The following is a 14,518-nucleotide window of genomic DNA, read 5'->3' as shown; positions in this document are numbered from 1 at the left end:
AAGTAGTACCACTCACCTCATCACTGGAGGTTTTTAAAAAAAAAAAACTTGCCCCTGATTGAATGGCATAGCAGACTCCAGGACCATATCGCCTACTGGTCCCATTTCTCATGTTCTGAAATTCCAAATACATGGCAGCCCGTCTGCCAAATTAGTAAACATTTACAGATACTCCATCAGTTTAATAATTCTGATCTCCATTTCCTGGATCTATACAGACCATCTCTTAACCAGTCATGCTTTTCCAGGTGAATGTTCACCACATATCTCAAAATAATTTGAGCAACTTTACTGTTCAATGAACTGGTCTCAAGTTTCCAAAAATGTCTCCTTGTCCGCTTTTAAATGACAGGGAATTATGTTGTTTTGCAGAAGCCCTTCAGAATTTTGTGAGTTTGAAAGCTGAGAGACCCTGTTTCTATTGTCACCATGTCCATGAGCCCAGCCGATAACTGGCAATGATATTATTCAGCGCTGCCCAATCCACCCACTGTCAGTGACTGTCTCGAACATTCAAGAACTATCATTATTATCAGTTTATCCCATTCTATCAAATTAATCAACTATCAGCTTGCCAGTTGACAGCATGGCGATAATCGGTGCTGCATATCAGTTGTGGGGAGTGAGTGTGGGATGATGGAACAGGTTACCATGGAACCCGCTGCTTTCTCCAAATGGAAAACTTCAAAATCCGTCAATGAGATTAACATTCATTCATTACAGTCCTGAGATCGCCACTAAGCTCTCTGAATATAAACAAAAATGTTTTGCAACAAATTCTCGTTGAAGCTTGGAGAGAATTTCATGCAGCTGAGCTGTTGCACCAAACCTGGGAGCTGTCGGAGACCCACGTCAGTCCTGTCAGCAGTGTCGAACATATTGCACCATAGAGAACGTCACAGTGTAGACAGTCCTTCCCTAGACAGGCAGCATGCTACAAGAAATGCTGGTGACACTCAGCTTGAAGGAATTATACAAAATGAATTTTAACAGAATATTTGCCACTAAGCTTAAGAATCAGCTAACCATCAGGATATAGAAATATCTTAATATGTCTGCAGACTGAATTGCAACCAGTGTATGATGTGGAGAGGTGATTGAAGCAAATATTCCATCTTCTGCTGAGTAGTTTCCTTTATTTCATTTGGTTAACAATAAAAGTCACAATAATTACTCAGCTTCCCAGTGACAGGAATACAGTTAACTTTCACTCATTATTTTCAAACCCTTTTATTGTATCCTTCTGAACTGTTTGAAGGATTGTCCATAGTTGGTGGAAAATAATAGTTTTTCACTCCTTCCAACTTTACTCACCATAGAAGTCGGTATAAACCAGCATTCTAGCCAATCCTGTGGGATTCCCACCTGGGGAGTTTGATTAGAATTACTCCCATTGCTCAAATGCTTGTGACTTTGCATTGTTGCAATTTCTGGATTATTGGCAAGGTTGGTTGGGAAATTCAGTACTGGAGACGTGCAGGCAACTGATGTTTTCTGCTCTGATATCATCTTAATCAAGGACTTAGATTCTCTGGAGTCTCAGTCTGCACTGTTATGGACTATAAGTAACTGCTTTCTCTTTTATCCCTTTCGAGAATGAACTGCTAGGTTCCTGAAAATCATACTCAGGTCATTTGGAGATGATGCGAATTACCAATATCTCACATTGGATCAGCAAACAAGGAAGAAGCTCTTAAAATGTGTGGAACCCACATCGTGGTGACATTATTCATGTGATCTTCTTTGAGCCTCCTTGTCTTGAGAGACAATGGGTAAGTGCCTAGACGTGGTCAGTGGTTTGTGAAGCAGCGCCTGGAGTGGCTATAAAGGCCAATTCTAGAGTGACCGACTCTTCCACAGGCGCTGCAGATAAAATTGGTTGTCGGGGCTGTTGCACAGTTGACTCTCTCTTTGCACGTCTGTCTTTTTTCTTGCCAACTGCTAAGTCTCTTCGACTCGCCACTCTTCAGCCCCGCCTTAATGGCTGTCTGCCAGCTCTGGCGATCACTGGCAACTGACTCCCACAACTTGTGGTCAATGTCACAGGACTTCATGTCGCATTTGCAGATGTCTTTAAAGTGGAGACATGGACGGCCGGTGGGTCTGATGCCAGTGACGAGCTCGCTGTACAATGTGTCCTTGGAGATCCTGCCATCTTCTATGGGGCTCACATGGCCAAGCCATGTCAAGCTCCGCTGGCTCAGTAGGGTGCATATGCTGGGGATGTTGGCCCATTGGAGATACGGTCCTGCCACCTGGTGCCAAGGATTCTCCGGAGACAACGAAGATGGAATGAGTTGAGACGTCGCTTTTGGCTGACATACGTTGTCCAGGCCTCGCTGCCATAGAGCAAGGTACTGAGGACTTGAAACACTTGGACTTTTGTGTTCCATGTCAGTGCACCATTTTCCCACACCCTCTTGGCCAGTCTGGACATAGCAGTGGACGCCTTTCCCATGCGCTTGTTGATTTCTGCATCGAGAGACAGGTTACTGGTGATAACTGAGCCTAGGTAGCTGAACTCTTGAACCACTTCCAGAGCGTGGTCGCCGATATTGATGGATGGAGCATTTCTGATGTCCTGTCCCACGATGTTCCTCTTCTTGAGGCTGATGTTTCAGCCAAATTCGTTGCAGGCAGCCGCAGTCCTGCCGATGAGTCTCTGCAGACACTCTCCTGTGTGGGATGTTAATGCAGCATCATCAGCAAAGAGGAGTTCCTAGATGAGGACTTTCTGTACTTTGGTCTTCGCTCTAAGACGGGCAAAGTTGAACAACCTGCCACCTGATCTTGTGTGGAGGAAAATTCCTTCTTCTGAAGACTTGAACGCATGTTGAGAGCAGCAAGGAGAAGAAGATCCCAAACAGTGTAGGTGCAAGAACACAGCCCTGTTTCACGCCACTCAGGATAGGAAAGGGGTCTGATGAGGCACCGCTATGCTGAATTGTGCCTTTCATATTGTCATGGAATGAGGTGATGACAATTAGTAGCTTTGCTGGACATCCGATCTTTTCTAATAGTCTGAAGAGACCACGTCTGCTGACCTCGTCAGCATTCATGTGATACAACGTAGCAAACTAATGTTGGCTGGAACCACACACAAATCAAATGGTACAGGAAACAATGTTAAAATAAACTACCCCCCCACAACGCATAATACATAATTTTCAAAAAATCATAAGGGAATTGGATATATATTTGAAGGGGGAAAATTTGCAAGACTATACAGGAAAGAGCCAGGGGAGTGAGACAAACTGGATAGCTCTTTCAAAGAAATGGCACAGACACGATGGTCAGAATAATTTCCCTCTGTGCTGTATTATTCTTTGATAGCCAATAACCCTGCCAAATATTGACATAATGCAGCTAGAATGGTGTTAGCAGTCCATATTATTTTACACAATATTCACCCAGTAAAATTGAAAAAATATTGATTTTGTGTTCAACCCAAAATCATTTGGAGTTTTTAAAATAATTCTTTCATTGGATGTGCGTGTTGCTAGCAAAGCCAGCATTTATTGCCCATCCCAAAAAGCCCTCGGGAAGGTGGTGGAGAGCTGCCTTCTTGAACTGCTGCAGTCCATCTGGTGTCGGTACATTCAGTGCTGTCAGGAAGGGAGTTCCAGGTTTGTGACCCAGCGACAGTGAGGGAATAGCAATATAGTTCCAAGTCAGGATGATGTGTGACTTGGAGGGGAACTTACAGGTGGTGGTGTTCCCATGTGTCTGCTGCTCCTGTTCTTCTAGGTGTAGAGGTCGTGGGTTTGGAAGGTGCTGTCGAATGAGGCGAGTTGCTGCAGTCCATTTTGTATTTAATACATAATGCTGCCACTGTGTGCACCAGTGATGGAGGCAGTGAATGTTTGAGGTGGTGTTTGGGGTGCCTATCAAGCGGGCTCCTTGTTCTGGATGGTGTTGAGCTTTGCTGGGATATTTGCAGAAAGACATTGGAACTTTGCCGCAAATTGGTTATTTAGAGGAGGGGGAATGGAATCAGCATTAAAATTACCAAACAGTGCCCAGAGCTGTCCCTTCATCCAGTTCATTTCTATTCATTGTCTAAAAAGTGCACACTACAGTCAACACACAGATCAAAAAAATCCTGAAATAAAATCAAATACTGGAAAGGCTAAACAGGATCAGGGAGCATCTGTGGAGACAGAAACAGTTCATGTTTCAGGCTGATGACCTTTCATCAGAACTGGAAAATGTCAGAGATGTAACAGAGGAGGAGGCAGGAGAGATTAAATGATACAAAACAGATGGGGCATGGCAAAATGAGGTGAGAATGGGCCAACTATAGAAGCAAAGAATGGGTCCAGAGGAGTGTACACGGTTATGGCAGGATAGTAGAGTGGGAGAGAAGCATGGAAAATCTGGCAAAGAGTAGGTTCCCTGCGAATATGGCAGAGAAAGGTAGATGGAGCCCAGGTGTATGGATGCTCCCACCGGCTGTGTAGCAATAGGGATCGCCAGCCCAAGCACCAACCCACCTTCTCCCTTCCCCGCCACAACTCCTGGTGGCTCTGGTGTAGTCATCATCCATTACAGGCATCTGCTGTCCAAGAGAAAATAAGAGCAGGGGTTAAAAGTCTAAAGTTGTCAAACAACTTTAATGGCTGTAATGTGTCAAATGTTAATTCTGTTTCTCTCTCTCTCTCCACAGATGCTGCCTGACCTGCTGAATATTTCCAGCATTAACTACTTTTATTTCAGACTTCCAGCATCTGCAGTATTTCCCTTTTGATTAAAAAAATTCTAGTCCTCTTGAATTGTGACTTTCCGAGAACAGATTTTCAGTGGTTCAGCATTTTTGCCCCCATCATTGTGACCTGGACTGAAGTAAGGATAAAGCTTCTCATGAAATCTATCAGTGAAAGTGAAGATATGGGACATGTTATCTGAATTATAAAAGGACACCTTCCCTTCCTCATAATCCAGGCAGATTCGAATCTTTCTTGGCTTCTCCCTGAGATCTAAGTATTTCCAGTTCTCGGTAGCAGCTCTGTACTGATTTCCATTTCTCAGTGCTATTAGCCAGCATCCATTATTTGGATTCAGGTCAATGACCTCTTTCCTGTTGATAGACTCTCTGGCCAGACCCACGTCCCACTCAGTCTTCTCCCCCACCACCACCTCCCAGTAGTGTTTCCCGGATGTGAATCCCTCCCGCCCCAGGACACAAAGACAAGGATTGAATCTTTCTGGGAAGTCCAAGAGCGGCTGTTGCCTTTTCATGGTGTGACTCACGCTGGTGAGCTCCTCAGACAGCAGCAGATAAGGGTGAGCTGTACAAGGGTCCAAGGTCACTGGAGCTGGGAAATAGATTTAAACAGAATGTCTGTAAATAATTCATCAACACTTACAGTGGCAACATGAACACTTGGCTCACCTATTGTTAAAAATAGTATTAATATTAATGATGGGATTATGGACAGAAACAAGGCAATGTTATCATCACCTTCACTGGATTTCACTGACCTTCTGTGATTAGCCTGTGATTCCCCTTCTGTCTTTTTTTTATTCATTCAAGGGATGTGAGCAGCACTGGCAGGGCCAATATTTGTTGCCCATCTCTAATTACCCTTGAGAGGATGATGGTGAGCGCATTTGTGAACCATTGCAGTCCATGTGGTGTAGGTAACTCACAGTGTTGTTCGGAAGGGAGTTTTAGGATTTTGACCCTGTGACAGTGAAGGAGCGGCAATATAATTCCAAGTCAGGATGGTGTGTGACTTGTGATGGGAACTTGCAGGTGGTGGTGTTCCCATGCATCTGCTGCCCTTGTCCTTCCAGGTGGTAAAGGTCGAAAGTTTGGAAGGTGCTGTTGAAGGAGGCTTGGCAAGTTGCTGCAGTGCAATTGTAGATGGTACACACTGCTGCCACTGTGCGTCAGTGGTGGAGGGAGTGGATGTTTCAGTTGGTTGATGGGGTGCCTATCAAGTGGATTACTTTTTCCTGGATGGCGTCAAGCTTCTTGAGTGTTGTCGGAGCTGCACCCATCCAGGCAAGTGGAGAGTATTCCATCACACTCCTGACTTGTGCCTTGTAGGTGATGGACAGGCTTTGAGGACTCAGGAGTGAGCTACTTGCCGCAAAATTCCCAGCCTCTGACCAGTATTTATATGGATGGTCTAGTTAAGTTTCTGATCAATGGTTGATCAGGATGTTGTTGGTGGGGGCTTCAGCGATAGTAATGCCATTGAATGCCAAGGGGAGATGGCTAGATACATTCATGTTGGAGATGGTCATTACGTGACACTTGTGTGGTGCGAATGTTACTTGCCACTTATCAGCCCAAGCCTGAATGTTGTTCAGATCTTCCTGCATGTGGACACAGACTGCTTCAGTATCTGAGGAATTGCAAATGGTACTGAATGTTGTACAATCATCAGCAAACATCCCCATTTCTGACCTTATGATGGAGGAAAGGTCATTGATGAAGCAGTTGAAGATAGGGCCTGAGGCCCTGAGGAACTAATATGATTGGCCTCCAACAAGCACAACAATCTTCCCTTGTGCTCGGTACAACTTCAACCAGTGGAGAGTTTTCCCCAGATTCACATTGACTTCAATTTTGCTAGGGCTCTCTGATGCCACACTTGGTCAAATGCTGCTTTGATGTCAAGAGTGGTCACTCTCACCTCACCCCTTGAATTCAGATCTTTAGTCCATGTTTGGACCAAGGCTGTAAAGAGGTCATGAGCCGAGTGGCCCTGGCAGAACCCAAACTGAGCATCAGTGAGCAGGTTCTTGCTGTGTATGTGCCTCTTGTTGGCACTTCTATCACTTTTCTGTTGGTCGACAGTAGGCGGTAATTGGCTGGATTGAATTTGTCCTGCTTTTTGTGAACAGGACATACCTGGGCAATTTTCCACATTGTCGGATATATGCAAGTATTTTAGCTGTACTAGAAAAGCTTGGCTAGGGTCGGCTAGTTTTAAAGCATGTCTTCAGTACCACAGCTGGGATGTTTTCAAGGCCCATAGCCTTTGCTGTACCCAATGCCTTCAGCCATTTCTTGATATCATGTGGAGTGAATTGAATTGGCTGAAGACTGGCATCTATGATGATGGGAATCTCATGAGGAAGCAGAGATAGATAATCCACTCGGAACCTCTGACTGAAGATGGTTGCAAATGTTTCAGCCTTGTCTGTTGCATTGACATGCTAGGCTCCCCCATCAATGAGGATGAGAGTGTTTGTGGAGCCATTAATGACTGGATGTGGCAGAACCGCAGTGCTTTGATCTTATCCATTGGTTGTGGGATCACTTTACTCTCTCTGTTGCATGCTGTTTAGCATGCATGTAGTCCTGTGTTGTAGCTTCACCAGGTTGGCCACTTCATTTTTAGGTATGCCAGGTGCTGCTCCTGGCATGCTCCCTTAACGCTCTTTGAACGAGGGTTTGTCCCGGCTTGATGGTAATGGTAGAGTGAGGGATATGCCGGGCCATGAGGTTACAGATTGTAGTGGAATACAATTCTGCTGCTGCTGATGGTCCACAGCGCCTAATGCTGCCCAGTTTTAAGCTGCTAGAATGGAAATTGCGGAGGTACTGGCCATAATCTTCAAACCTCCTTAGATACAGGGCTGGTGCCAGGGGACTGGAGAATTGCAAATGTTGCACCCTTGTTCAAAAAAAGGGTATAAAGATAAGCTCAGCAACTGCAGGCCGATCAATTTAACCTCAGTGGTTGGAAAGCTTTTAGAAACAATGGACTGAAATTTATACTCCAGCCACCAAAATCGGCGGTGGGCAAAAACAATGGCGGCTGTCATCAAATCAATTACTTGTCCTCTCCCCCCTTCAAAACACTTACCTTGTCCACCTCACCTTCCCCCCCCCCCCCCCCCACCCCACCCAAAGTACATAAACTTTAAACCACAACCCTTATTATTTTAACCCCACTACCCCCCCGTTCCCCAGCCCCCCGCACTAAGAACCTTACCCCCTGCCCCCTCCCCACCAGTGTTCTGCCTCGGTTCCTCAGACGAGTTCCAAAAGCGCGGGGGTGCTGGCCAGTAGCAGGAAGATCGGACTAGGACAGACAGCGGGAATGTAAGTATTGTTAATTCATTAGTTTAAATTTATTTAAACATGTTAAACGGGGGTCCCATCACTGAGCGGTGGGGGGGCGGGGGTGCGGTCACTACGAGGCCTCACGACCACTGGCAATATCACGCCAGTCCCTCTCGGTGTCTGGGTGCATGGCTGTCCCCTCCCGGAGGCATTTTCCGGCCCCTCCCACTATGACCCCCGATGTCTGGGGATCTGTAAAATTCAGCCCGATAATTCAGGACAAAATTAACAGTTTCTTGAATAAAGGTGGATTAACTAAGGGCAAATCATGTTTGACTAACTTCATAGGAGGGAATATACTGGCATGGATTAAGGATTGGTTAACAGGCAGAAAACAGAGTGGGAATAAACGGGTCATTCTCGAGTTGGCAGGCTGTGACTAGTGGGGTGCCGCAAGGATCAGTACTTGGGCCCCAGTTGTTCACAATATATATCAATGATTTGGATGTGGGGACCAAATGTAATATTTCCAAGTTCACAGATGACACAAAACTAGGTGAGAATGTGTATTGTGAGCAAGATCCAAAGCAGCTTCAAGGGGATTTGGACAGACTTAGTGAGTGGGCAAGAATGTGGCAGATGGAATATAATGTAGAAAAATGTGAGGTTATCCATTTTGGTAGGAGGAATAGATGTGCAGAGTATTTCTTAAATGGTACGAAATTAGAAAGTGTAGATGTACAAAGGGACCCAGGTGATCTCGTCAATAAGTCACTGAAAGCTAGCATGCAGCTGCAGCAAGCAATTAGTAAGGCTAATGGTATATTAGTCTTTATTGCAAGAGGATTTGAGTACAGGAGTAGTGAAGTCTCACTTCAATTGTATAGAACCTTGGTTAGGCCGCACCTGGAGTACTGTGTGCAGTTTTGGTCCCCTTACCTTCGGAAAGACATTATTGCCATAGAATGAGAACAACGAAGGTTCACCAGACCTGTTCCCGGGATGGTGGGACTAGCCCATGATGAGAGATTGGGGAAACTGGGCTTGTATTCAAAGAATGAAAGGTGATTTCATTGAAACCTTCAAAATATTTAAAGGGATAGACAGGGTAGATGCAGCTAAGATGTTTCCCCTGGATAGAGAGTCTAGAATCAGGGGATGCAATTTCAAAATAAGGGGGAAGCCACTTAGGACCGAGATGAGGAAAGATTTCTTGACTCTGAGGGTTGTGAATCTTTGGAATTCTCTACCGCAGAGGGCTGTGGAAGCTCAGTCATCGAGTATGTTTAAACTAGTGATTGACATATTTCTAAATACCAAGGACACAAAGGAATATGGGGATAGTGTGGGAAAAAGGCATTGAAGTGGATGATCAGCCATGATTGTACTGAATGGCAGAGCAGGCTCAATGGGCTGAATGGCCTACTCCTGCTCCTATGCTCCTATTCAGTGTTTTGATGAGGTGACAGAGAGAGTCGTTGATGTGCCGTAAATGGACTTCCACAAGACATTTGATAAAGTGCCACATAACAGGCTTATCAGCAAAGTTAAAGCCAATGGAATAAAAGGGACAATAGCGGATGGATATGAAGTTGGCTGAGTGGCAGAAAACAAAGAGTAGTTGCAAACAGTTCTTTTTCAGACTGGAGGAAGGTACATAGTGGGGCTCCCCAGGAGTCAGTATTAGGGCCACTAATTCTCTCGATCCATATTAATGACCTAGGTCTGGGTGTGCAGGGCACAATTTCAAAATTTGCAGATGACAAAAACTTGTAAATATTGTGAATAGTGAGGAGGATAATGATAAACTTTAAAAAGGACATAGAGTGGTGGAATGGGCGAATGAAATTTAATGCAGACAATTGTGAAGTGATTCATTTTGGTTGGAAGAATGAGGAGAAGCAATGTAAAATAAAGGATACAATTATGAAAGGGGGTTGCAGGAGCTGAGGAACCGAGGGGTATATGCGCACAAATTATTGAAGGTGGCGGGAAAGGCTGAGAAAGCGGTTAATAAAGTATAGGCGATCCTGGGCTTTATAATTTGGGGAATAGAGTACAAAAGCAAGGAAGTTATGATGAACCTTTATAAAACACTGGTTTGGCCTCAGTTGGAGTATTGCGTCCAGTTCTGGGCACCACACTTCAGGAAGGATGTGAAGATTTTAGAGTGGGTGCAGAAAAGATTCACGAGAATGGTTCCAGGGATGAGGAACTTCAGTGACGTGGATAGTTTGGTAAAGCTGGGACTGTTCTCCATGGGAAAGAAGATTAAGAGGAGATTTGACGGAGGTGTTCAAAATCATGAGGGGTCTGGACAGCGTAGAAAGGGAGAAACTATTTCCATTGGCAGAATGGTCAAGAAGCAGAGGATACAGATTTAGGGTGGTTGGCTAAAGAAGCAATGGTGAGATGAAAAAAACCTTTTTATGCAGCGAGGGGTTTGGACCGGGAATGCACTGCCTGAGATTGTGGTGGAGGCAGATTCAATTGTGGCCTTCAAAAGAGCCATAGAACCATAGAAAAATGACGGCAAAGAAGGAGGCCATTCAGCCCGTCATATCCATGCCGGCCGAACAAACTAGCCGCTATCTAATCCCACCTTCCAGCACCTGATCCATAGCCTTGCCGGTTACAGAATTTCAGGTGCATGTCCAGGTACCTTTTAAAAGAATTAAGGGTTTCTGCCTCCACCAGCATTCCTGGCAGTGAATTCCAGACACCCACCACCCTCTGGGTGAAAAGGTTTTTCCTCATGTCCCTTCTAATTCTTGTACTAATCACCTTAAATCTGTGCCCCCGGTAATTGACCTCTCCGCTAAGGGAAACAGGTCCTTCCTGTCTGCTCTATCTAGGCCTCTCATAATCTTGTACACCTCAATTAAGTCACCCCTCAACCTCCTCTGTTCTAGGGAAAACAACCCGAGCCTACCCAATCTTTCCTCATAGCTGCAACTTTTGAGCCCCGGTAACATTCTTGTAAATCTCCTCTGTACTTTCTCCAGAGTAATTATGTCCTTCCTGCAATGCGGTGACCAGAACTGTACGCAATACTCCAGCTGTGACCTAACCAGCGTTTTATACAGTTCCAGCATTACATCCCTGCTTTTGTATTCTATAGACCTGTGGACATGCACTCCAAGGTCTCTCACTTCTTCTTCTTCTCAATATCCTCCTATTTAATGTGTATTCCCTCGCTTTATTTTCCCTCCCCAAATGCATTACCTCACACTTCTCTGGATTGAATTCCATTTGCCACTTTTCCGCCTATTCAACCAAACCATTGATGTCTTTCTGGAGTCAACAGCAATCCTCTTCACTCTCAACGACATCTATTTTTGTGTCATCAGCAAATTTAAGTCCAAATCATTAAAATACATCACAAACAAAAAGGGATCCAGCACTGAGCTCTGTGGAACGCCTTTCCATTCGCAAAAACATCCATCGACTACTACCCCTTGTTTCCTGTCCCTGAGCCAATTCTGGATTCATCCTGCCACATTCCCCCGTATCCCATGGGCTTTCATTTTACTGACCAGTCTGCCATGCTTGTTCCTGTCAAATGCCTTACTGAAATCCATGTAGACCACATCCACTGCACTATTATCATCAATCTCCTCGTTACTTCCTCAAAAAGCTCAATTAAGTTAGTAAGACATGACCTTCCCTTAACAAATCCATACTGACTATCCCTGATTTCTCAGTGGCGGTTTATCCTGTCCCTCAGAATTGATTCTAACAATTTACCCATCACTGAGGTCAGACAGGCCTATAATTATTTGGCCTATCCCTCGCACCCTTTTTAAACAATGGTACAACATTCGCAGACCTCCAATCGTCAGGTACCTCCTGTATCTAGTGAAGATTTGAAGATGAACCTCTGCTATTTCCTCCCTGGTTTCCTTTAACAATCTGGGATGCAATCCATCTGGCCCTGGCCATTTATCCACTCTCAAGGATGCCAGACCCTCTAGTACTTTCTCTCTCATTATGTTTATCGTAGCTAATATTTCACACTCTTCCTCTTTAACTACAATGTCTGCATCAACCCTCTCCTAAGAACCCTTGTACGTCTCTGATAGGCCCTACCCTTTCCTTAGTTATCCTCTTGCTGTTAATGTACTGGTAAAACATCTTCGCGTTTTCCTTGATTTTACCCGCCAATAATTTTTCATGCCCTCTCTTTGCTTTTCTAATTTCCTTTTTTACTTTACTCCTGCACTTTCTATATTCCTCCAGGCTTTCTAAAGTATTAAGATTTGTGTGATCGTCATAAGTTTTCTTTTTCTGCTTTAACTTACCCTGTAGGCTTCTAGATAACCAGGGGGCTCTAGATTTGGCAGTACCACCCTTTATCTTTGTGGGGACATGCCTCCCACAGCTTTGCCACTGATTTTCCTTCAAGTAGCTGTAACCAGTCCACATTTGCCAGATCGCCTCTCAGTTTCGTAAAATTTGTCTTCCCCCAATTTAGAGCCTTTACTCCTGTTTTATCTTTGTCGTTTTCCACGATTATGCTAAAACTAACTGTATTATGGTCACTAACTCCAAAATGGTCTCCCACTGTTACTTCATCCACTTGCCCAGATTCATGACCGAAGACTAAATCTAGAATTGTGCCCCCTCTCATTGGGCTTGTTACGTGCTGGTTAAAAAAGTTCTCTTGAACACAGTTCAAGAATTTGTCCCCTCTGTGCCCTTCACACTGTTTGTATCCCACTTGATATAGGGGTAGTTGAAATCCCCAACTATTATTGCCCTATAGTTTTTGTGCTCAGAAATTTGCCTACATATTTGTTCTTCTATCTCCCTCTCACTATTTGGTGATCTATAGCACACTCCCAGTAGTTTGGCTGACCCTTTTTTTATTTCTGAGCTCCATCCACATGGCTTTGTTTGATGATTCAGTTGGAGAGTTGGATAATTATCTGAAGAGAAAAAAATTGCAGGGCCTGTGGGAAAAGGCAGGGGAGTGGGACGAGTTGAGTTGCTCTTGCAGAGAGCTAGCAGGGACATGATGGGATGAACGGCCTCCTTCTGAGCTGAAACTGTTCCATGGTTCCATTTATAATAAAAACAAGAAATGCTGGAAATACTCAGCAGGTCTGGCAGCATCTGTGGAGAGAGAAGCAGAGTTAACGTTTCGGGACCGAAGAAGGGTCACTGACCCGAAACGTTAACTCTGCTTCTCTCTCCACAGATGCTGCCAGACCGGCTGAGTATTTCCAGCATTTCTTGTTTTTATTTCATATTTCCAGCATCCGCAGTATTTTTCTTTTATACTATGGTTCTATTTGTTGTGGCCAACAAGTGTTTTAGAATCATACAATGATACAGAACAGAAGGAGGCCATTTGACCCATTGTGCCTGTGCTGGCTCTCTGAAAGCTATCAATTAGTCCCACTCGCCCGCTCTTCACCATAGCCCTACACCTTTTCCTTCTCAAGTATATATCTAATTCCCTTTTGAAAGCTACTACTGAATCTGCTTTCACCACCTGAACTGCATTCCACATCAGAACATATTTGAGGCTGATAGATTCTTCCAGGGAACCTAGTTAAAGAGACACAATTATACTTTTGGAAGAGAATTGGTGAATTGCACAATTGGAATATTGTCTTCTGTTCCTGGAGAGATCAGTCCAACGGATGATGCCAGGAATAAAACACAGAACCCGTGTCACTCACCCGTGTTAATCACCGTCAACATCTTCTTCCAGACTGTGTACTGGAGAGATCCAATGCATTTCTCTACATTTACAATAGGACAAGCCCTCACTGCAGCTGGGAAGGTCCTTTTAGCTCTGTAAGAAGAGATCAGTGGCAGATGATACCAGTTTTTGCTGGAATTATGAACAAATTACAAAAGAAAAAAGACTGACCTGGAGTTTAACCTGTAACTCTTCTCCATTTCTGGAAATTTCTGAAAGAAGGAAAACACAGTAATTACTCTCCTTGTTTTTCAGAACTTTCAGCACCAAACAAAATGCAATTGCTCTCGAGTAAATTTCAGACAAAAGCAGTATTTTCTGATTTTGGACAGCAAAACCACTCCTTGATCCTGAGTGTGCATTTATTGTGATTCAATACTACTGAAAAAGGATGGTGTTATTTTGTAATGCAGCTCAATGGCTAACAATCCAGTATAAAATATCCAAATGTAAAAAAATCTATTGGCATTTCTTTATACTTTCAGATATTCCCTGTAAAATAATCTGTTTAAGATGGACAGTGTGTGTTCCTTATTTCCATGGAAATAGTAACAGATCTTTCCTTACTAATTTTCACTTCTTTCCTCCCAAAGTCATTGATTCCTCACTGGGACACAGTTCCACAGACAGTCAGGAACCCTCTGGTAATCTCAGCCTGGTGACCATTCATCACGTCTAAGCCAAAAGAGGGGACATCAGCTGCTTAGTCAACTGTGGGGTGGCACAACCACAGAGCAGCCAGTCCTGATGTGCACACTGTCACATGCCTAGTTTGCCCTGCTAGC

The 14,518-nt window shown here is 44.3% G+C and overlaps 1 protein-coding gene across 1 annotated transcript in view; it reads right to left on the bottom strand.

The window, feature by feature from the left end:
- Positions 1-4,540: 4,540 nt before the first annotated feature.
- Positions 4,541-14,518, bottom strand: part of LOC137346124 (zinc-binding protein A33-like) — a 35,230-nt gene continuing 25,252 nt past the window's right edge. The window contains exons 4-6 of the mRNA XM_068009436.1: positions 13,905-13,945; positions 13,711-13,826; positions 4,541-5,315 (exon numbers count right to left, since the gene is read on the bottom strand). Of these exons, the coding sequence (XP_067865537.1) occupies positions 4,759-5,315; positions 13,711-13,826; positions 13,905-13,945 (714 nt within the window). The 3' untranslated portion in view covers positions 4,541-4,758. The remainder of the gene's footprint in view (positions 5,316-13,710; positions 13,827-13,904; positions 13,946-14,518) is intronic.

Source organism: Heterodontus francisci, chromosome 29, assembly GCF_036365525.1.
Source record: "Heterodontus francisci isolate sHetFra1 chromosome 29, sHetFra1.hap1, whole genome shotgun sequence".
NCBI classification, from domain to species: Eukaryota; Metazoa; Chordata; class Chondrichthyes; order Heterodontiformes; family Heterodontidae; genus Heterodontus; species Heterodontus francisci.
This window is presented reverse-complemented; position numbering and strand designations above follow the sequence as displayed.